This window comes from Pyrgilauda ruficollis, unplaced genomic scaffold (assembly GCF_017590135.1).
Source record: "Pyrgilauda ruficollis isolate IOZ18807 unplaced genomic scaffold, ASM1759013v1 scaffold110, whole genome shotgun sequence".
NCBI lineage: Eukaryota > Metazoa > Chordata > Aves > Passeriformes > Passeridae > Pyrgilauda > Pyrgilauda ruficollis.
Genome location: NW_024509211.1, coordinates 307,882 through 329,043, shown reverse-complemented (window position 1 = coordinate 329,043; position 21,162 = coordinate 307,882). Strand labels below are relative to the sequence as shown.

Here is a 21,162-nt window from a genome sequence, read left to right as displayed (position 1 = left end):
AAGATGAGCCCTCTTCAAGAAATCACATTTTGCTTAAGAGCTTGCCATGTGATTTCAGTGGTAAAATTAGTGCTCTTTGGAAGTACAGATAAAGCCTTAGAGATAAGAAATGGGTTCTGTGCCTTTTCACTGAGCTACTGATTAAGTTAATGTTTGCTATGGTAACTCTTGTCTTAAAAACAACAATCTTGGTTCTACCTCCACAGTGCTGTTCCTGCTTAGTGTTTGATAACCCTGGGAAGGGGGGAAGATATAGGCTGGGAATTGCTCTTGAAAAGAAAAGAAAAAAAAAAGAGTAATGTGTTGTTTTGCTGCAGTTGTGTTTCTTTTGGGAAGGGGCATATGGGGATATTGCTTAAGTTATTCTGGCTTCTGTGGACTCTGTCTCCTCTAATTGCCTACAGACAGAAGAGGAAATTACTTCAAACTGAGAGTAGGTTCATATTAGGAAATATTAGTTAGCAGGAAAGAATTTTTTACTCAGAAAAGGGGTGGTGAGGCCCAGGGTGCCCAGAGAAGCTGTGGCTGCCCCTGGCTCCCTGGAAGTGTCTGAGGCCAGGCTGGATGGGGCTTGGAGCAGCCTGGGATGGTGGAAGTGTTCATTTCGAGGTCGGGAGCTTGGAATTGGATGATTTTTAAGGTCCCTTCTCCTCAACCCTCCTTCATCCTGTGTCTTTAACTCCTCATCGTCGCTCCACCATGGGGGCTGGGTTGAGGCAACCTCTCTCTGCGCCGCTTTTCAGGCTGTGCATCGGTATTTGCCGCTTGGACAAAGCGATTTGGGTGTTACTGTAAATACACGCTTGGGAGCCGCAGTCCCCACAGCAGCGTTACTGCCTGGTTATACTACGGCTACCCGCTGTGAAGCCCCACGAGCCGCATAAAACACCCCTGTCGCTCCGGGACGATCCCAGCGGTGCTCCCTTTGCTCCTGCACAAGGCATAAGGGCGCAGTTTCTATTAAAAAGCAGGATTTTCCCGGCGGAGCGCGGCCCGTCCCGCGCCCTCCCCCGCTCCCGCCCGCCGCCTCAGCGCCCCTTCCCACAATGCCCTGCCCGGCAACAGCGTCCCACGTGACCCGCGGCCCCAACATGGCGGCTCCCAGCGGCCGCCGGCCGCAGCCCGCGGGGCCGGGCGGGGGCAGCGGCGCCGGACCCGGGGCTCTGCGGGGCGCCGAGGAGGACGCCGAGGGTCTTTACGTGGCGGTGGAGCGGTGCCCGCTCTGCAACACCACGCGCCGCCGCCTCACCTGCGCCAAGTGCGTGCAGAGCGGCGACTTCGTCTTCTTCGACGGGCGCGACTCCGAGAGGTACCGGCGGCGCTGAGGGGAGCGGGGCGGCCTCTGCCTGCCCTGCTGCGGGTCGCTGTGCCTCGGGGCTGGGGATGGGGGCCGGGTTGTGCCCCTTCCCCGCTGTCCCGGGGCTCGGGGGGCTCAGGGTGTGGGTGGGGAACGCTCCGGGGGCCGCCGGGCCCGGCCCGGGGCTGGGGGCGCACACAGCAGGACCCTCGGTACGAGCCTTGAAATAATAATAGTTTTAATAATAATAATTAAGGGGTCACCCCGAGTTTCGCTCGGTCATGTGCAGGTGTGTCCGTGTCGATGTAGCCACAGGAGCTCCAGGCAGTTCGGGGCACAGAGACCCGAGCAGTGTTATTTCAAACGGGTTTCAAACGGTTGTTTTCGTCAACGCTCCTTGTAACAGCAGTCCTCTAAATCGCTAAGCAAAATCACAAAGGTGTATAAGAAAGAAAATAAACATTTTCTTGTGCGTGTAGCCATAAATGTGGACAAGTATCCCCTTGAGCTCACGGTGGGCCATGCTGCTCCTTTTGGAGCGCTGGCTCTCCCTGGAGCAGCGCTGTGCCCATAAACAAATTTCCTCACGGGATGACTCAGACGGCTCCTCCAGCGCTGCTGTCCATCCCAGATTCTTCAAAAGTCCCCAGGGCCATGTCTGGAAGGGCTCCGATTCTTGGCTGGCACCGTGTTCTTGGTCCCTCGTTAGCAGCTGCTGGGAGTGATTCCTGGGGCTATTTTGGGAAGGTGGCGAGCAGCCACCAGTGTGTGGGGTGGCCGTGTCCTCGCTCCAAAGGCTCCTGGTGTCCCCAGGAACAAGGGGACAGCGGTGCCTTTCACCCACCAGCGTCCACGGGAGTGGGGAAATGCTGTCAGCCAGCGTGAGTCAGCTTGCAGAACTGAGACTTTAGTCTGTCACTGGATGGGTTTCCCTTTTGTAATGTAAAAAAGCTGTGTTGGAGAACCACAAACTAGATTTAGCCTGTCTAAAATAGGTGGAAAACGTGTAGTTGTGTGAGACTGCTTGGGGTTTTCTGCGGATTCTATTAAAAGGTTGGATATGGAGCTTGGAATATAAACCAAGTTTGGGTTTTTTTTCCTGTCTCTTTTGCGGCCTTAAGTTTTTGGCTAAACATCAGGTTTATTTATAAAAATTCAATTGTAGCCTTTGTTAGAGTTGAAGCTCTGTTGTTTTCTATTAACCAAGGCTTAAGAAGTCTTTGCCCATCAAGAAAATGAAGTCATAAAGAAGCAGCTTTAGCCAAAGTACCAGAAGCAGCAGTGTAAGAGAAAACCCTCTTTATCTTCTCACATGAGACAGGATCAGCTTTTCTGTCTGACAGTTGTCACTGCATCCTCCTGAGAAGCTTTCACTGCCCCATTTGTCTGTGGCTGGAAAGGCTCCTGTATATTTACCTTGTGTTTTTTAACTGCAAGGATTAAATCTCTTCTTTTTTTTTTTTCTTTTTTCTTTTTTTTCGGTCTTTTTTTCCACCTTCTCTGCCTGGACATCACAGTTCCATCCCTGGGGGTCACTGCTGTTTTATTTACCAAGCTAGCAAGTATTTTTTTTTCTTTTTTTCTTTTTTTTGGTCTTTTTTTCCCCCTTCTCTGCCTGGACATCACAGTTCCATCCCTGGGGGTCACTGCTGTTTTATTTACCTGGGGCTTTCCTACACACTCCATTTCCCCAGGCTTTGTTTCTCCTGCTGCTCAGAACTTTTCCATTAATTAATTGCAGTAGTGCAATTCATTAAAAATGGCAAATTTATTTTAATGAATTAAAGGAGTAGCTCACTTGTATGAATAACACAGTGTTAACAACCTAAATATCCTCAGTAGCTGCAGGAACACTGTGTAGGGACAAAAGCTTGGGTTTTAAGGATAATGGGATTATGTTTAAACCGTGCCTGAAACATTTTGTTTGCATTCTCTAATTAATATTTGGAATGACTGATTTAAGAGTGGGGAAGAGGTCAGCTTTCTTTGTTTGCTCTTTATGGGTGTCTCTGAATTTCTTGTGATGTGAGCCCTGGGAAAGGGGGAGATGTTTGAAGTGGTGACCAGGCAGCACCAGGGCAGAGCCACGCAGGGACAGCTGCAGTTCAGGGGCTGCCTTTCAGCTGGTGTTTACAGCCATCGTTGTTTATTTATTTATCTTATGCCTTCTAGTAGTACCTGGGTTAATTTTAGATCAGCCACTGCTGGAGGAGTGTCATGACAAGGGCTTTGCTGAGTGGCTCAGTGTGAGAATGTGGAAGTGTTTGGGGGCACTTGGGCCTCCCGTTTATCTTTTTGAATTGTTACAGATGGAGCAAAAGGATCGTTATCTTCGTGGTTAAATAAAAAGAAACCAATCATTACTCCTTGTATCCAACAGTGGTTTATTTTTAGAATTTTCTTGTAAATTTTCCTTATATGAAGACAAACAATTTCATGTTCTAATTATTTCAGATTTCTTGGGACTATTTGGTGTGCTAACTTTTAGAAGAACTACCGTAAAATTGGAAGTTTTTCTGTCTGGCAAAAATCACACCCCGTATCTGTGAGGGGGAGAGACTGAGGAGCTGTTAAGATTAATTACTTAAGGAGAGCTACAATTAAGGATGAGTAGTCCAGAAGTCCTCCAGTAGAACAGTCACTGCCGTCCTTCTTTTCATGACTAATGTGTTGTGTATTCAAAAGCCAAGCTGGCATCTTGATGTTGGTCTCAGCTCAGAGGTTCTTCTTCCTCCTGGGAGTGTCCTCCAGCCTGTCATGTACATAAATTCTCAGAGTGTGTTTCCCAGACTGCTGAACTGCTTTGCTTTGTGTATCTGCAGCTGGCAAAAGCCAAAGACAATGTAATTGTGACGTCTGAGCCCAGCTAATTTCTCCAAGCTATGGGTTCTGGTTAGGAATAGTGATTTTTTTCAGCAGGGGAGTTCTAGTGAATATAGTGCCCTCGGCTCCTTCAGCATTAATCAACTCCTGTAGATTAGGAAGCCCCTCTTTCTGGTTGCTTCTCTCTAATCATGACCATGTGGAAATAAGCCAGGCAGCCACAGAAAATCTCACCTTAATGTGATAAGACTTGAGGAAAGAGAAACATTTCATGGGTAATTCTAGATGTTCTCTCAGTTTACATTTTATGGGAGTTCCTATAATAATTCATCCCAAGTTTTGTTTCTTTGCCAAATTGAAAGGCTAAAGATATATAAAGAAGAAGGAGTTGCAGGATGCAGTGCAGTTGAAATCAGAGCTATATAAAGCAGTGGAAATGTTTGCTTAGGAGAAACCTGCTGGAGGATTTGGTGGGAGCTGTTTGACATCACTGCCAAAGTGATGAGATGGAATTTCTACAGGCTTCCCAAATACTTCTGTCTTCCTCCACAGCCAGAACTTCCTTTATTCCTGTGTTCTTTGACAGATCATTCAGCTTTTTGCTGATGTGATGGACAGGAACTGGGTGATTCTCTTCAATCAGAGTCTGTGCCCATGAATCCAGCTGAGAAACCAGGAGTTGCCAGATTACCCCAGCGCTCTCCCTGGGTGGCTGCTGAGCTCTGTGTTTTGTGCCAGGGGATTTTTGGTGGCAGCCAAAGGTCGGGGTGCAGTAGGTGTGCTCTGCTCTGTGGTAAACAGGAGGCTCATGCAGGGCCTTTTGTCATTTCCAGGGTGACTCCTGGGGTGAGGACACACAGGAAGAGGGGATGAGCTGGGCTGAGCAGCTGGGCTCCAGTTGCACCACATTCCTCCAGCTCACGTGTGGCCTCTGGCTTTTGTGCCAAGCACCTGCATTTGGTTTTGGTTTGTTTTGGAAGGAAAACAGATTCTTTTGCTTGACTACAGAAGCAGCAGCCAGTGGTTTTGTTGTTCTAATGCTAATGTCATCTTGGAGGGTGGTTACACATGCTCTGAATCCAAAGGTAGTCACCAAGCTTTCAGATTTCAGCACTTGAAGGAAAAAAATGAAGCATTTTGAAGTTTTACCTGAAATCAAATCCACAGAGTAACAGAGAGAGAAATCCAAGATGTCATCCTGTCAAGGCTTAGTGTACTATTCCTTCTAAATAAAGCATAAATGTCCATGAAATGACGGTAAAATCACAAAATCACATGGTTTGGGTTGGAAGGGACCTTAAGGACTATCTAGTTCCAACCCCTGCCATGGGCAGGGGCACCTTCATGCCCCATCCTGCCTGGTCTTGAACACTTCCAGGAATGGGGCATCTGCAAATATCACAGCTCTAGTGGGATGAAATCATCAATTCTATGTGTTGCAGAGAAAAATGGAATTAATTATGGAACAGTAAGGGGGCCAGAATGTGGCTTTCCTGTATTCTCAAAGGGTGAAAACGCAGGATGATGAATCCTGCAGAAGTTCCTTTCTGATCAGTTCCCATATCCTAGAGTCCAGTGAAGCAGAGCTGAAGCAGACATTTGAGTCATGGGCTGTGTGAGATAGTACTGTTAATTTCTCCAGTGACTGAAGGTTTTTAAAGTACTCCATGTTTTTTGTAACACACAAAATACCAATCTTGCTAAGCTGTAAATCTAGAAATAGCAGTAATTTGCTGTTTGTTTGATAGTTTGACACTCTGATGTTTCTCCAGCTTAGAGGCTCTGTTGCAATTCCAGTGAGACTCATGCTCTAGAGTTCTGCAAGAGTTTTACACATTTAGCCATTAACTTCCCCAGATCAAGACAGATAACTGAGGTTTGGAGAATCCCCAAGCTTCAATTTTATTATCTTTTTCAGACAACTTACAGTGCTGTAATTGTGCAAAATATCAATAAAAGAATTTAATCTCTTCCAGGTTTTCAGAAAAGAAAGAAAGGCTGATGCATCTTAAAACCAAACAGAGAGAATTCCAAAAACAGTAAGTTGTATTTATTAAATTGATATAAAAGCTAAGAGATCTCATAAAAGGAAACAATCTCTTTTAATACACTGTTGCTGCAGACAGACGAAGTCCAGATAGTCATAAAACTTTCAATCGTGTTTTTTCCTCTAGTGTTTTGAAGGCCATGGAAGGGAAAGAAATAACTGATCAGCTGGTGAGTTGCTCTAAGTGTCCCATGGTTTTTAAACTCTCTCAATTCCTAGATCTCATAGTTTAATGTTACAGTTTACCTTGAGGGCATTGTGCTGCTTTCCCAAAGAGCCTGTTGTAAGCAAAACTGAAATGGGCTCTGCCCACAGAGTGTTCCAAGCTGTCTGAATTTTTCATTTCTCACTAGATACTTGTTCAATAACTTATTTTACCAATTGACTTTATGCTAAGCACTCATTTTGTTTGTGGCATTCCTCTGTGCACAAAATACTGTATGAAATATTTAGCTGTTTGATCCATTCAAGAGCATCCTGCTACTTTTTGCACTAAAGCTGCTGGCTTTGCTGTTAATCATTAGTTCAGCGTGTTTGAAGTCGTTTGTGCCCTAGAGTTGCTGAATGTTCTTTTTCAGAGATGGAAAATAATGTCTTGCAAGATGAGGATTGAGCAGCTGAAACAGACCATTTGCAAAGAAAATGATGAAATGACAAGACGTGAGTAATGCCTGTGCTTTTGTGATGTGGAAAAACTCCCTGTGCCTTAGAATGCAAAATCAGTTGAGGTGAATTTGACCGTTATTTTTTTTTAAATGGAGAATTTCCAAACTGTCGCTTTCTAAATCAACTTGAAGAAAAATCACTGAGTGGATTTTGGCCTTTTTATGCTTGGGTTTTAATTAGCAAACAGCAGACATTATTCAGCTGGATGGAGATGGTTTTGCAGCAGCTTTAAGAGCAAATGCTTAGCAGCCTGTGACTCTGGCTGTGTCCCTAGAGATGGCTTTATTCAGTGTAGTGTTTCTGATCACTTCCTCTTGATAAGGAGGAGCAAACAGCTCTGCAGCTGTCACAGATTTCCTGAAACTGCTGAATTTTAACCCACACCTGTCTGAAAATCCTAAAATCCTACTTGAGCAAGAGTCACTGAAATCAAGGTGTAGGCTCCATTCGGAAACTTCAGCTTTTGAAACCCGTTGGATTGTTTTACACTAAATTTGCAGGGTCATTTTTCAGAAGAGAATATGCAGCTCTCCTTACAACCTACATGCATGGGAAGTAGAGGAAGCATATTCAGAAGCATATTGTTTGAATCTGGGATATTATTATGGCTTGAAATTCAAGAGGGGCCATACAAAGAGTGGAAGCAGAGGCAAAACCTGAGAAGAATCATGAAGAATTAGCACGGGCTTGGGGTGAAAAAACCAAAAAGGCTGAGATGCAAAATTATTTTCAATTAAAAAGGAGGATGGATAGTAACAATAGTAAATGGATGATAAAGAAAAGGTGAAGGAGCAGACAAGTGTGTTAGTTAACAGAAAAGAGAGCAGTAACAGAGAAGTCTGAAGCATTCATTCAGTGCTGCCTTTGTTTCATCTTCCTGCAAAGAAAATGGGATCAGCTGCTTAGCCAGGTTCAATTTGACACTATGAGAGGACTGCAGCCTAAGGAAAGGAAACAGACAGCTACACATTAATTTGCTTTATGGAAGCCAAGGAACAAGCTGAAGTGGTCTGTGGAGCACTTGGGAACACGTGAGGGAGTGAGGGTGTGTGAGCAGCTGAAAACAGTCCCTGCTTTCAAAGGGTGCAGGAAGGGAGAGCCTCAAAGTGGTGACAGAGGCATCCTGCACAGACCTAGGGGGGCTGGTAACTGACAGGTAAGGTGGTTAAAAATAGCCATCACTTGGTTACGATATTCATGTCAAATCCATGTTTTGTTATTTATGTCATGATATTCATGTCAAGTCAACCCCTCATCAAGTGGTGCAGTGGAGGATGAAGCAGAAGCTGCACGTAATTTGGATTTGGGCACTGCCTGAAACTGTCTTGTGAGCAAACAGAATTTGCTCTGGGTGTAACCCCTGCAAGGTGATCACAAAAGGTTAGAAAAGCTGCATTCAAAGAGTGGTGGCACTGGTCAAGCTGAGGAGGTGAGACAGGTGGAGCTCAGCAGGAGCCAGATCCTGGCTCAGTTCTCCTCAGTATTTCCCATAATAGCTCAGTAGAATAGAGGGTGGAATGGAGGAAGCCAGGCTGGATGGTGAAATTACTTCTGTGGAGACCAGGACCAAATTCAAAATCATGCAGATAAATAGACAACATCATCTGAAAAGGGCAAAATCAAGGTACACATTGTTGTAAAGAGAAACATAAACCCAGAATGGGCGATGGTGGTGAGATTTGTCAGGAAGGGATCTGGGGAATTGCAAATTAAATAAAGATTATCAATCTTGTGCTGCTCCAGAAAGGTTCAGATCTCTTTCTGGGTTAACTAATATAGGTGCTGTATTTAAGATGGAAGCAGTTATCCTGCTGTGCCAGGGGTTGCTGTTGCTTCAGTGGAAGCCTGGTGTCCAATTTAAACAATTTAAGAAAGATACAAATCATCTGAGGAAAGTCTGAGTATTGGAAATTAAATAGAACAGCTAAGAAAATTCATGTTTGGTTTGGAGAGGAGGAAGTTGAAGAAAAACAAGCTTTTCAGTGGGTAGAAGTTTATTGTTATGGAGATTAGATTATGACTTTTTGTCTTTTGCCTGTGAAGAAAGGAGAAGAGGAAATCAATGTGACTTTAAGGAATTAGTCACCTCTTCTCAAAATGCTCTGCTCTGGAGGTGGCAGAGTGTTAGGACCAACCAGGGAGTGGAGTTCTCCATTTTCCCACTCTTCTGTGGAATTTATTATCTGCAACTTTTGCAATTTCTCTTGATTCACAGTGAATTTGATCAGATGTAACCTAAAACTGAGCTGACTGTTGCCCAACTAACCTATTGTTAGCTCAGTTGCTTTTGGAGAGAGACCAGAAATGAATTCTAGCTGTGAGCAGCCAACAGATCAGGATCCAACCTGGTCACTTTTGGTCCACATTAAAAAGTGTGAAAAGGTTGTTTCTCTGCTCTTGGATGTGGCACAGTTTAATTTTCTGAAATAAAAACCATTTCTAGAACACTTGGTTCCTGCTTTTGGAGTTGACTCTCCTGGAAACCTCAATAAGTGGTGGTGCTTAAAATAATGTTTTAAAATCTGTGTGTTTGCCTTCTTTCTGTGCAGAACAGTTCAAGGAGACAGGCTTGCAAATCCCTGGCAGAGCTCTCTGGGCAGAGATCAGTGTGCCTGGGCTTGCATGTATCAGGCAGTGCAGGTGTGTGGGACACAGTGGTGTCCTGAAATACTCCTGGGGACAGATTTTTAATCACCTCATAAACTGGGTCATAAAGCAGAGGTGCTGTGCAGAGGGCAGGACAGTTGTCTGTGCACTGGGACTGCTGAAGAGGAAATGTGAGTGCAGTGTCTCCCCTGCTCCCAAATAATTGCTGTTGGACCTGCAGGGAAGGGAGTTCACTCTGAAAAAGTAGCCTTTCAAGTCAAACATGAATGTGAAAATTGAACAGCTGGACCTTTTCCTCCTCGTCCTGTCTCCTGGTCTTTATGCAAAGGGAGAGTTTGGGAATATGACTGCAAGTGTTAATTGATTTTCTGTTGATGTTACAGGACTGCTTAAAGGAAAGGGAATTACAGCTGACACATAGGGATTCAGGCATTGCTCAGAGAAAAGTGGATTTTTCTACTGCATCTCTAACAAGGGTCACTTATTTATATTATATAAACCTGAGGGTTATTAGTTCTTATCTTCATGGAGGAGCTTTTCTCACCTCCTTTAATTTGGGACTTTGCATCTCCCACATACCAGATCTTCCTTCCTACCAGACACACCATGGATTGCAGCAGATCAGATGACTGGAAATAATTCCTGATGTTCAGAGAGAGCAGCCTCTGTGTCTGCAGGGGCAGGCACATTTCAAACTAGGGCACAGGGAGAGTTTAAACTTGTACTTGGGGAGAGCACAAGAAATCTTTCCCTGTGCTTTTAAAAGACAGAGGTGGCTGACTCTCATTACTGCAGCTATTTATTTTATATCTGAATTAGCAGATTGTAGGATCATCAAGGTTGCAAAAGACCTCTAAGATCATCAGGCCCAGCCTTGGATGCTTCAAGATGCTCTTGCAGGGTATTTTTCCAAGCCTCAGTGTGCCTCACACGTGGAGTGAATCCAGGCAGTTGCAGCACTTCAGCCCATGAGCACAGTGGAAAGGGAGATAGCCAGTGTTCCCTGTGGGAACAAGGAGCCTGCACTGTTGGGATCCAAGTGCTGTGAGAGCACATCCATGGGAGAATCCCAAATAACCCACACTACCAGCAGCAGAGGTGCCAGGACTGGTGAATGAAGATGCTATCTGCACTTGATTTTGGCTGCAAGCAGGGCAGGGCTTTTTTGGCCAGCACGATAGAAACATGTACAGTCAGGCTATTTCTGTCAGGATGATTACCTCAGGAGTTTAATTAAACTGGGAAATCTTGGCTTTTGTGCTCCAAATCCAGAAATAGCTAGGTAAAAGATAGGGAAAGAATAATCCCAGTTGGAGTCTCTTTGGAGATCTCCAGAGGAGATTAAAAAGTTATACCACTGAGCAGCTGGAAGAAGTTAATAGTTTAGCAGGGTTTTCTGTTTTAAGCTGCCATAGATCTTGTTTTCCATAAATATTAATAAAGCTTCTCTCAAGCTTTTCCTACAAGCACTTCCCAGCTCCTTTTCCAAGGGCTAACATCTGCTGCTGTTCTCACAGACACAGAGGGGCTGCTGAGGATTAAAGAGGAGAACCAGAAGCATTATCGCAGGGCTCAGAGGCACCAGGAGAAGAAGGAGAAGATCCAGAAGCACAACAGGAAGCTGGGAGACCTGGTGGAGAAAAAAACCTACGACCTGAAAACGCAGTACGAGCACCTGGCGAACCTCCGGCGCGCGCACATCCTGGAGCTGACCTCGGTCATCTTCCCCATGGAGGAGGTGAAGACAAGCATGAGGTATGGCAGGCTTGTCCTTTTGGGATCGTTTTGCTTGGCTTTAGGCACCCAGAAGGGAGTTGTGTCAGTCTGTAGGTGGTCTGGCTCCCTGAGGGTCTGTGGGGAGGAGGAGGAGGAGTTGTGTTCTCATCCACAGATAGAGGTCCAGGACAGAAGAATCTGAATCTGGAGGTGCTTGCATCTCCCCACTGAGAGATAAGAGCTGCATGTCCAGTGTTCAGCTTCCTTAAAATATGGATTCCCCATCCCTGGAAGTGTTCAGGGCCAGAGTGGACAGGGCATAGAGCAGCCTGGTCTAGTAGAAGGTGTCCCTACCCATGGCAGGGGTGGAATGAGATGAGGTGTCCCTTCCAACCCAAACCTTTCTAAGATTCTATAAAAACAGGTAATGAAAAATCCCAGAGCAAATAAAAGTAGTTTTGGGAATGAAGAGTTTTGCAGAAGTGGTCTATAAGGTCCTTTCCAACCCAAACCATTCCTGGATTCCACAAAAACAGCCAGTTAAAAACTCCAGGAGAAATGACAGTACTTTTGGGACTGAGGACTTTTACAGAAGCATTCCTACAAACCCTTTGCCCTGGGTGAAATCTGGCTCAATGCCTGCCAGGTGTGTGTCTGATTCCATTCCCAACCACTTCTTTCCAACCCCTCTGGGCCCTGCAGGGACCCTGCAGACGTGTCCTCAGAGAGTGACAATGCCATGACCTCCAGCACTGTGAGCAAGCTGGCAGAGGCACGGAGAACCACGTACCTGTCCGGGAGGTGGGTGTGTGACGACCACAACGGGGACACCAGCATCAGCATCACGGGGCCCTGGATCATCCTCCCCAACAACGGGGACTACTCTGCTTACTACAACTGGGTGGAGGAGAAGAAGACTACACAGGGACCTGGTAAGGGGCAAGGCATGGTTTTAGGCAGCTGGGACACTTTGGGTGCCAGCAGAAGGCGCTGAGGAGTAGTAGACTGGTCCATTTGTTCTCAGCCTGAGCCAGAAATAAATGGCAGAATAGGGATTTTAGGAGAAGATTCCCTGCCCAGTTGGAACTAGGTGGTCTTTAAGGTCCTTTCTAACCCAAACCATTCTGTGATTTTATGACTAGTCTTCTGAAATCTTCTTTTGCATGAAATGCTCACTGGGATGCACAGCACAGTGAAATAGAGAAAGTTAATTATTCACAGTTTTGACACAGTTCACATGTCATCATCTTAACAGGAATTCCAAGAATTACTATTTTCTTCCAGCTTCTGACAGATTTCACTGGAAATGATTGCTAGATTCAGGCTGTTCTCCATACTTAGAAATGACATATTCCAGAGTAGACTCCAGGAACATATTAACACACCCACTGAGACTTCATTTAAAACAAAGATTTCATGTTGTTTTTATTTCTTTCAGATATGGAACATAATAACCCTGCTCATACCATCAGTGCTGCATTGTGCTATGCAACTCAGCTCGTTAACACTTTGTCTCTCATACTTGATGTAAATCTTCCCAAGAAGCTCTGCAACAGGCAAGTAAAAACACAGCAGGGGAATCTGTGACCTTAGATCAGGTTAGTTTGAGGAATAAAGTCATGGATTGGAACAGCTTTTGATAACATAGGTTGCTTGTGGATTTTTGTGTTTGAGGGGAGGCCTAGCAGGATTTTAGAGCACAGTTAGCAGTCCCTCCCTCCTTTTTTACCTCCTGAGAGGGAGACCAACCATCACAGTTGAAAATAACACCTCTCTAATTGACATATTCAGCATCCTCAATTGAGAGATGAAATGTGGCAGTGCACGAATAGCACTTTCCATTTTACTGGAGCCCACTGTGCTTCACAAAATCCCAGCCCAATCCAGCAGCTCTGGAACAGCTCTGCTGCCTCCTGTGCTGTAGGACAAGTGCTTTAATATGGCCTGGCAGCAGTGTCATTCCCAATGGGATGAAAAACCCATGGGCAGCACACCTAGGAGTAAACCCCCTATGGGATGAAGAGCACTGTTAGAATTTTGGTCTGTGTGGAGCAGCTGGGATCTGCACAGAAGGAGCTGCAGACCTGCTCAGACTGCCAGGGGTTCCAGATGTGCTGCTGAGATTCTTTTAAGTGTTTTAAAACAGTGGTTGTCAATTTGAGAGCACAAATGTTGTGTAAGGTTTCAGCTTTTTCCCAGCCCGTGGCTGGGGGGTTTGGAACCAGATGATCTGAATGTCCCTTCCAACCCAAACCAATTTGTGATTCTCTGATTTTGCTTGGGTGTTCAGCCCTCGCAGAAGGAAAAGGTTGGGAACAGGAAATGATGCAAGACTTTAAAGGAGATCTGAAACAGTTTGGCTCTGGTGGATCTGAGTTCCCTACAGTTCACACCACCTGTCCTGTGCAAACTGGTGAGGCCAGAGCAAGCAGAGCTTGATGATAAAATGCTCACAGTCCTGCTAGGTTTAAAATTAATCTCCTCAGCACTCTAGAACTGGCTGTAGACTTTGAACAAGTGCTCGCTGCGAGGGTTTTTACTCCAGGATTTGTTAGGAAGCCAGGGCATGGAGTGCTGATGCCTCCAGTAAGTGTATTTTCACAGCATTTTGTTTTCTGTGTATTTTTGTGTGTGTGGTGTTTTAACAGTGAATTCTGTGGAGAGAATCTCAGCAGACACAGGTTCACACGGGCAGTGAAGAAGCTGAATGCTAATATCCTTCACCTCTGCTTCTCTCAGGTAAGGAGGAGGCACATTTGATATCTTTAAATAGCTTTTTAAATATCAGCTGTGCCTGCTGGTTTCCTTCAGGACCTGATCATGGCTTTTTTTTTTCCTTTCCCCATGTCAGCATGTAAATTTAGATCTGTTGCACCCCCTGCATACCCTCAGGAACCTCATGTATCTGGTCAGCCCAGACACCGAGAACTTGGGCAGGTAAGCAAATCAAAATATGAAATCTCCTGTGGCTGAATCCCTTTGGAATTGATGCCTTTGCATTGTTACTTGTGAGGGAAATTCTCTTCTGCTGTGCCTATAGATCAGTCCTCAGCACAGAAATCAGGGTAGTTCTAGGAGGAGGAAAGACTGGACAGAAAAAGGAGCTCCTGAGTAGGGAATTAAATTTCAGACGTGTGTTTGCTGTGCTTCTGCCTATGGCAGGCTCAGCTGGAGGCTCTGCAGCTGATGATGGACTCATTTCCCCTACACCCAGGAGCAGGAACTCCTTCCCTGCAGGGAACAGCAGCACAAATGCCAGGCAGCTTTGCCATGCTCCAAGTGTGACCCTGCCCAGACCTTGCCAACATGCAAATACCTGAGAGCATCCAGAAATACAAACCCTGAAAAGAGTCCCAGGCAAACCTTTCCCAGAATACTTCCAGTCAATGAACTGCCTAGACCAAAGCTGACCCTTTAAATAATACTCATTTATATGTAAATTAAGATTAAAGACAACTGTTCTCTTAGCTTAGAACGTGATGAAAAGAACGTCAGTTCTGGCATGCACGCACCAGGTTTAATAATTTATTTCTTTTTTTACAAGTTAAGTATAAGAAAGCAAACAACACTGATTTCCCCATTGGAATAACCCAGACACAAGTCACTTGTGCCCAAGACAGTCTGCAAATATTTGTTTGATGTGCCTGGTGTTTTATTCCCCCCTTAAACACAGTGATGTTCTGAAATCTACTTTTCTGCTTTGTTCTCTTGTACGGATCTGGTTTTATTCAAAAACCTGCAGTGCCACTAAGAGGAGCTGCCTGTTCTCACTTCCTTGTGTTCTCTGGATATATCCCTACCGAGTCAGCCCACAGACATGAGGAGCCACATCTTTGTAAAGGATTTTGGACAAGAATCTGTGCTTGTCTAAAATAGAGTGCTGGAAATAGCCAGAGGATGGAGAGCTGTGTCCTCAAAGGAAAGCCGCTGCTCTGGAGGGTGCAGGGGCTGCAGTGGGCACCTGTGCAGGTGTCACAGAGCTCCCCATGCATCAGCTGGGTGCAGAGAGTAAAGAAAGGGTTACAGGAGAGCTGGATAAAATCCCAGCAGGCTGCTGAATGGCTTTACAGACCCCACTGGGAGCAGAGAGTCTGAGCTGGCTGAAATGAGGCACATGCACTTAGCAGAGACATTAATTACCCACAGGAATGAAGGTGGGGATTCTGTTTCCTTGTGTCATCCTCTCAAGGCTGGATGAGTTTCTGGGATGGATGCTGTCATCAGGCAGGAGTTGCTGGGCTCAGGACAGGGAGAAGGGTGGGACCCAGTGGCCTTTGTTAGAGAGGAGGTCACTTGAGATGATCTCATGGGCCCTTCTGGCCTCAACCCTGATGACTCCTTCTTGTGTTGCCTTGTTAAGCAAAAGGCTTTGCCAGGAGGCAGCGCTCCCATTGCTTTCCAGATTATGAAAGAGGAGTGTTTGCCTTTAATTTCTCAGCTGCTGCAGAGTTTGCAGCAACCAGCTCTCTTTGTTTTCCTTTAGATACCTAAGCCTGTGGTTGCCTGACAATCTCCTTTATATGCTGCTGTTTTCATATGCTTATAATTTTACCAAGCTTTAATTATCTGGATTAATATTTCCCATGACAAATCACTGCTTAAGGCTCCTTCTCCCACTAAGGCTGGATAAACTCTTGCCTGTGTTAAATGGTTACTGTGTTTAATGATGGGATTCAGTGATCTTGGGGGTCTTTTCCAACCTAAATTATTCCATGATTCCATCAAATTCCTGCTTATGTTCAGGGGGCAGTTTTGTGGCTTGGTGTGAACTCTGTCAGGGACTCTCCTTGCTGTGGGGAATCCACCTTTTTCCGTGGAACACAGGCAGCCCAAAGTGGGACTCCCCTGGGACATCCCTGTTGCAGCAGGGAGACTGGACCAGATGAGCCACTGTGGTTACTTCCAGCCTGAGCCACTCTGTGATTTTGTGGTGGGGTTTGGAGTGTCTCCAGGGGAGACCCTCAGCCTCTCTGGGCAGCCTGTTCCAGTGTCAGGCCAACCTCAGAGTGAGAGGAGACCCCTCAGCCTCTCTGGGCAGCCTGTTCCAGTGTCTCAGAGTGAGGAAGAGCTTGAGGTGTTGCTCGGGGCAGAGTGGGAAGTCTCCACTGGTGACACTCTGAAGTCTCTCTGGTTGTGCCAGACCTGGGAGTTGCAGAGCCTGGCAGAGCTGAGCTCTCTTGGCCTGGCCAGGGCTGGTGTTGGAAATTAAAGCTGCTCCACATCAAGCCAAGATTCCCACCAATAGAGCTCTGAGTTATCACCAGTAGCTTCTCTGCTGTGTTTGTCTGTCCCTGCCAGAGCAGAACTGCTCTCCCACCGTTCCTGCTCCGTGATCTGGAACCCTGTCCCTTCCTGGGCCAAGTGTTTGTGTTACGTCCAAGGGGGTGGCACCAAGTTCCCTCTGCAGCTCCTGTGCCAGCTGATAGAGCATTCATCTCTGCTGTGTCCTGGCAGAGCAGGGTGCTGTGGGGTGGGAGAACACTGATGGCACCGTATCCTCACCCCCAGGTCCGGCCCCTTCGAAATCAGCGCCGACCTGGAGGACTCCATGGAGTTCGTGGAGCCCAGCGCGGCGGGCGAGACGGACGAGAGCGGCGACGAGCACGTGAGCGACGAGGAGACGGACCTGGGCACGGACTGGGAGAACCTGCCCAGCCCCAGGTTCTGTGACATCCCCTCGCAGCAGGTGGAGATGCTGCAGAGCCAGAGCAGCCAGGTGTCCCAGCCCATCGCCAGCAGCAGCGCGGGCGGGATGATCTCGTCCGCCGCCGCCTCGGTCACCTCGTGGTTCAAGGCATACACCGGGCACCGCTAGCGGGCACAGGGGGCTGTGCCAGGAACCCCTCCCCGACTGGGCTGTAGTCAACCTTTACCTATTCAGTTAAGTAGTGCCTGGAACAAAGGAAAGGTCAGACTTCCGTTTTGTAAACCGGAGAAAACCTTTTTATTTCCCCAAGATGACTGTGACGGCCCCGTTTTGTAAATTAGCTCCGTGCTCCCGACGGATTCTGCGAGGGCACTTCGTGTCTTGGTTCTGTCTGCATCGAGGATTGGCAAAGGACCCAGCAACCTCCAGCTCTACTTTCTGAAGAAGAAACAGGTTTTGGAGTGTTTGGATCGGGATGAGCGCAGGGAAGGCTGCTCAGGGTGTGGTCTGGACAGTGGTGCAAATGCAGTTCCCACTTTCTTAACTCCTTATAGGGTTTTCCTTTGTGTGTGTGTTTTAAATCTGTCTTGCATAATGCAAAAATGCATATTTCTAAATTTTTTTCATTCAGGACATGAAAATTATGCATTTTTAACATGTTTTCTAATCTCTGTTGCCATATTTTTAATACAAATGATCAGCATGGACAGGGAATTCACACAGCAAATTGCTCTTGGTTTAGATTTGGTTGTGAATCTTTACCCAGTTTTGCCATAGAAAACTGGCTTGTTTCATGCTGTTTCCACTAGTAGGTGTAGAAGTTTTGTGTTGTGCTGAGGCACACAGGCTCTGTATTCTTAATACCATACACCAAAGAAACACTGGACATTCTCTTGCTAGACCCACATTTGATGCTGATACAGAATTGCATTGTTGCAATAATATCCATGGGTTACCACACCATGTTGCCACTTTTTAGCATTAGAAAACCCCCATTTCAAGCCAGTTTGGTGAAGTCACACGCTCTCCACACTACATGTGTTTTTAATCCTATTTTATTGTATGTTCATGGTGGGGTTTGTTGTTTACTGACTGCCAAGAAGTTGGTTTGGTTCCCCTGGCACAGCTGGCTTGTGGAACCCCAGGAGGTGGGTGCTGAATGGTGACTTGGTGAGCAAGGGCTCCTCCTCTTCCTCTGCCTTGCAGGATGGGACACCCACGGATGGTTTGCTCAGCAGAGCTTCCAACGTTTACATTCAGAGCTGGGACAGTTCCTCCACAGGGCCAGCCAAGGAAGAGCCTCTGCCCTCCCTCCACGAGGGAGGATTTCTGCCACTGCCCCGCAGCTCGTGGGACACAGCTGCTAATGAGGACTTGGTGACAGAGGCCACATCCCTGCCCGATCCCAGCTCCAGGGCTGGCTTTCCCAGCCACCTCACAGGGTGTTTGTGGTGGATTTCTCTCTCCCTCTCCAGTGCTGCCCCTGTCCCCACCCAGGAGGGGTGGGAAGCCAGGTGTGGCAGTGACACCCGTGTGCCACCCACCCCTCCACGGCAGCTGCTTCTTTTAGCCCTGAGCTGGGCATCTATTGTCAGTAGTTTCTTCTAACTTTTCTTTTTGTCTTATTTTTTTTTTTTTAAACCAAAGACCCTTAACTCCGCGCGAGCACCGCGCACGTTGTCAGACAACGCCAGCCTCGCTCCTGCCGCTCCTCTGCTCCAAGAGTTGGGTTTGTTTTAGGAGAACAGCCCAGGCCCCTGGGCTGCTGCAGCTGATGGGGGCCAGTGCCCCCAGCCCCGCTGCCAGGCTGAGCTCTGGGCTCTGTTGGCTCACAGCACTTTATCACTCACAGCTCTGAGCAACCAGCACACGCCAGTATTGGAAACTGGGCTCTCAGCCCAGCCCCTTCTGCTTCCCCGTGGATTTTGCACTGGACCTCGCCATCTAAATACCTTTTTTTGTTGTTTTTTAATAGGCATTTCAGTCCCTTTTTCATTGCTGCCTTTGTGCTTTGAGCCCCAGAAGGTCAGGCCATGACTCAGCTTCGTGCACTGTCACTGAACTTAGGGAAAGAAAATCCAACACAATAACTTTTCTAAGCCATATTCTTCCTATCCATGTTTTCCAAAATAATTTATTTGCAACCGTGTCATACTCTGAGAGTGCACAAGGGCACCGTGAGGGTGTTCAAATGTGTTGGGGTGGGGCTTTTCATGGAACCTTTTTTTGTAACAGAACACAAGGTTGTGGTGGTTTTTTTAAAAGTGTTTTGCACATGTGTAGCTGAGGAAGAATTGTGTGTGTCCAAACCTTGAGTGCAATCACCAGGATTCGTTTCCCAGGTTATTTCGGGGGGTGAGGGAGGGAGGGCAGGAATATCCATAATTATTAAATATTTGAAGGCAGCCAGCTGAGAGTTTACAAAACTTTTTGTGTAGCATGAACACGGGAATTTCAGTTCAGGCTGGGACTTCTGCTGGTGACCAGTGACCTGGGGTGGCCAATCTGGGCTGCCAAGGAAGAGCCTGATTTCGGGGGCCCAGCCCTGTGCCGAAAATCAGGTGCCTGTGCAGGGTCTCAGGTGGGACACCCAGGGTGGCTTTTGCACCTGGGGAAACTCACAGCCCCCCTCTCACAACTTCCAGACTTAAGATGTAACTAAACACAAATGGTTTGGGGTTTTTTTTTTGGTTTTTTTGGGTTTTTTTTTCTTCTAAATTTTATTGTATTATTGCAATAAATCTTTAACAGTAATTTTTTTTAAAGTTGTATATTTATGACTGTTACTTCTGTGTGGTTTGTTTTTCACCGTGCTGGGCAAAGTACACAAGAATTTCCAGCCTTCAAAGCATCACAGGGACCAGACCTGTTACAGTGCAATCAGTCATACAGCGGTGGAATAAGCAATACCCATTCTAAAAAAATACTCTTACATAAAATAACTGCATCTCCGTGGGAGCAGGGGGTGGAGTCCTGCACAACACACACACACACACACACATCCCTCCATGTACATGTAAACGGATAAACCTCTTGGGTGAGCCTGCTCCTGTGCTGGGAGATGTTTCTGCAGGTCATGGATTCCTTCTGCCTGCAAAGGCTCCTCGTCACGAGCTCATTTCAGGATGCAGGAAGGTGTCTTTTGAAGGATGGAGTCACTAAAGTGAAGCAGTGTCAGAGTGACAGGGATGGGAAAGGGCCCTGGTGGTTCACAGGCTGCTGTGAACAGAGAGCAGAGGAGAAAGAACCCCCCCCACTCCATTTTTTGTGACATGGGATGGGGAGGACCGATGGCCCTGTGATTCCTGGCTGCTGGACACTCAGGAGTGGCAGCAGCACCAGCTGGGGGTCCTGCACACAGAGCTGGGCAGTCCCAGCACAGGTCATGGCCAGGGCAAAGCCAAGCCTGGCCGTAGCTCAGCTCCTGCAGACAATGCTCAGGCCACTTCTGCTTCAGCAGGAGCAGCAGCAGCAGCAGCTTTTGTCCTCTGCCCACTTTGGTTTGTGGCAGGAGAGCCACAAAATTGCCTTGCCTGTCCCTACACCAGCACTGCCTGGACCAGCCAAAGGCAGGTGGGAAGGGGAAACAGCCCCAGGTGAGGTTTCAGCACCATTTCCACCGTGCAAGAAGTGGGAGCTGAGCCTCAGGTCGGATCTGCCAGCGCAGTTTTGTGCAGATGTGAAATCCCAGACTGGTTTGGGTTGGAAGAGACCTTAAAGATCACCTCATTCCACCCCCTGCCATGGGCAGGGACACCTTCCCCTAGTCCAGGTGGCTCCAAGCCCTGTCCAGCCTGGCCTTGGACACTTCCAGGGATCCAGGGGCAGCCACAGCTGCTCTGGGCACCCTGGGCCAGGGCCTGCCACTTTTTCTCAATCTCCCATCCATCCCTGCCCTCTGACAGAAGGGAGCCATTCCCTGTGTCCTGTCCCTCCATCCCTTGTCCCCAGTCCCTCTCCAGCTCTCCTGGAGCCCCTTCAGGCCCTGCCAGGGGCTCTGAGCTCTCCCTGGAGCCTTCTCCTCTCCAGGGGAACATTCCCAGCTCTCCCAGCCTGGCTCAGAGCAGAGGGGCTCCAGCCCTGGGAGCTTTTCCATGGCCTTCCCAACAGCTCCAGGGGCTGGCACGGGGCAGTCACTGCAGGACCTGGGTCCAACACAGGGAACTGAGCTCTGCTGCAGCATCCCAGGATTTCTCCACAGGGAACAGGGCCCAGCAAAGGGAAAAGCTGCTGCAGGAACAGCCAGGATGGAGCAAGAGCCCAACCACAAGGCTCAGCCACAGGCAGCTCTCGCAGTGCTGCCCCTGCCAGGAGAGCCCCAGAGCTTGATGAAAACTGGAAGCTTATGGACAATGGAAA

General features: G+C 47.3%; 1 protein-coding gene across 1 annotated transcript; it reads left to right on the top strand.

Moving 5' to 3' along the window:
- Positions 1-1,085: 1,085 nt before the first annotated feature.
- ATG14 (autophagy related 14) lies at positions 1,086-19,557 on the top strand. Its single transcript, XM_041476749.1, has 10 exons — positions 1,086-1,309; positions 6,097-6,159; positions 6,295-6,337; positions 6,746-6,827; positions 10,958-11,195; positions 11,859-12,088; positions 12,595-12,712; positions 13,805-13,895; positions 14,008-14,093; positions 16,665-19,557. The coding sequence occupies exons 1-10, from the start codon at positions 1,092-1,094 to the stop codon at positions 16,969-16,971; spliced, it is 1,476 nt and encodes a 491-aa protein (XP_041332683.1). The 5' UTR covers positions 1,086-1,091; the 3' UTR covers positions 16,972-19,557.
- Positions 19,558-21,162: the final 1,605 nt, after the last annotated feature.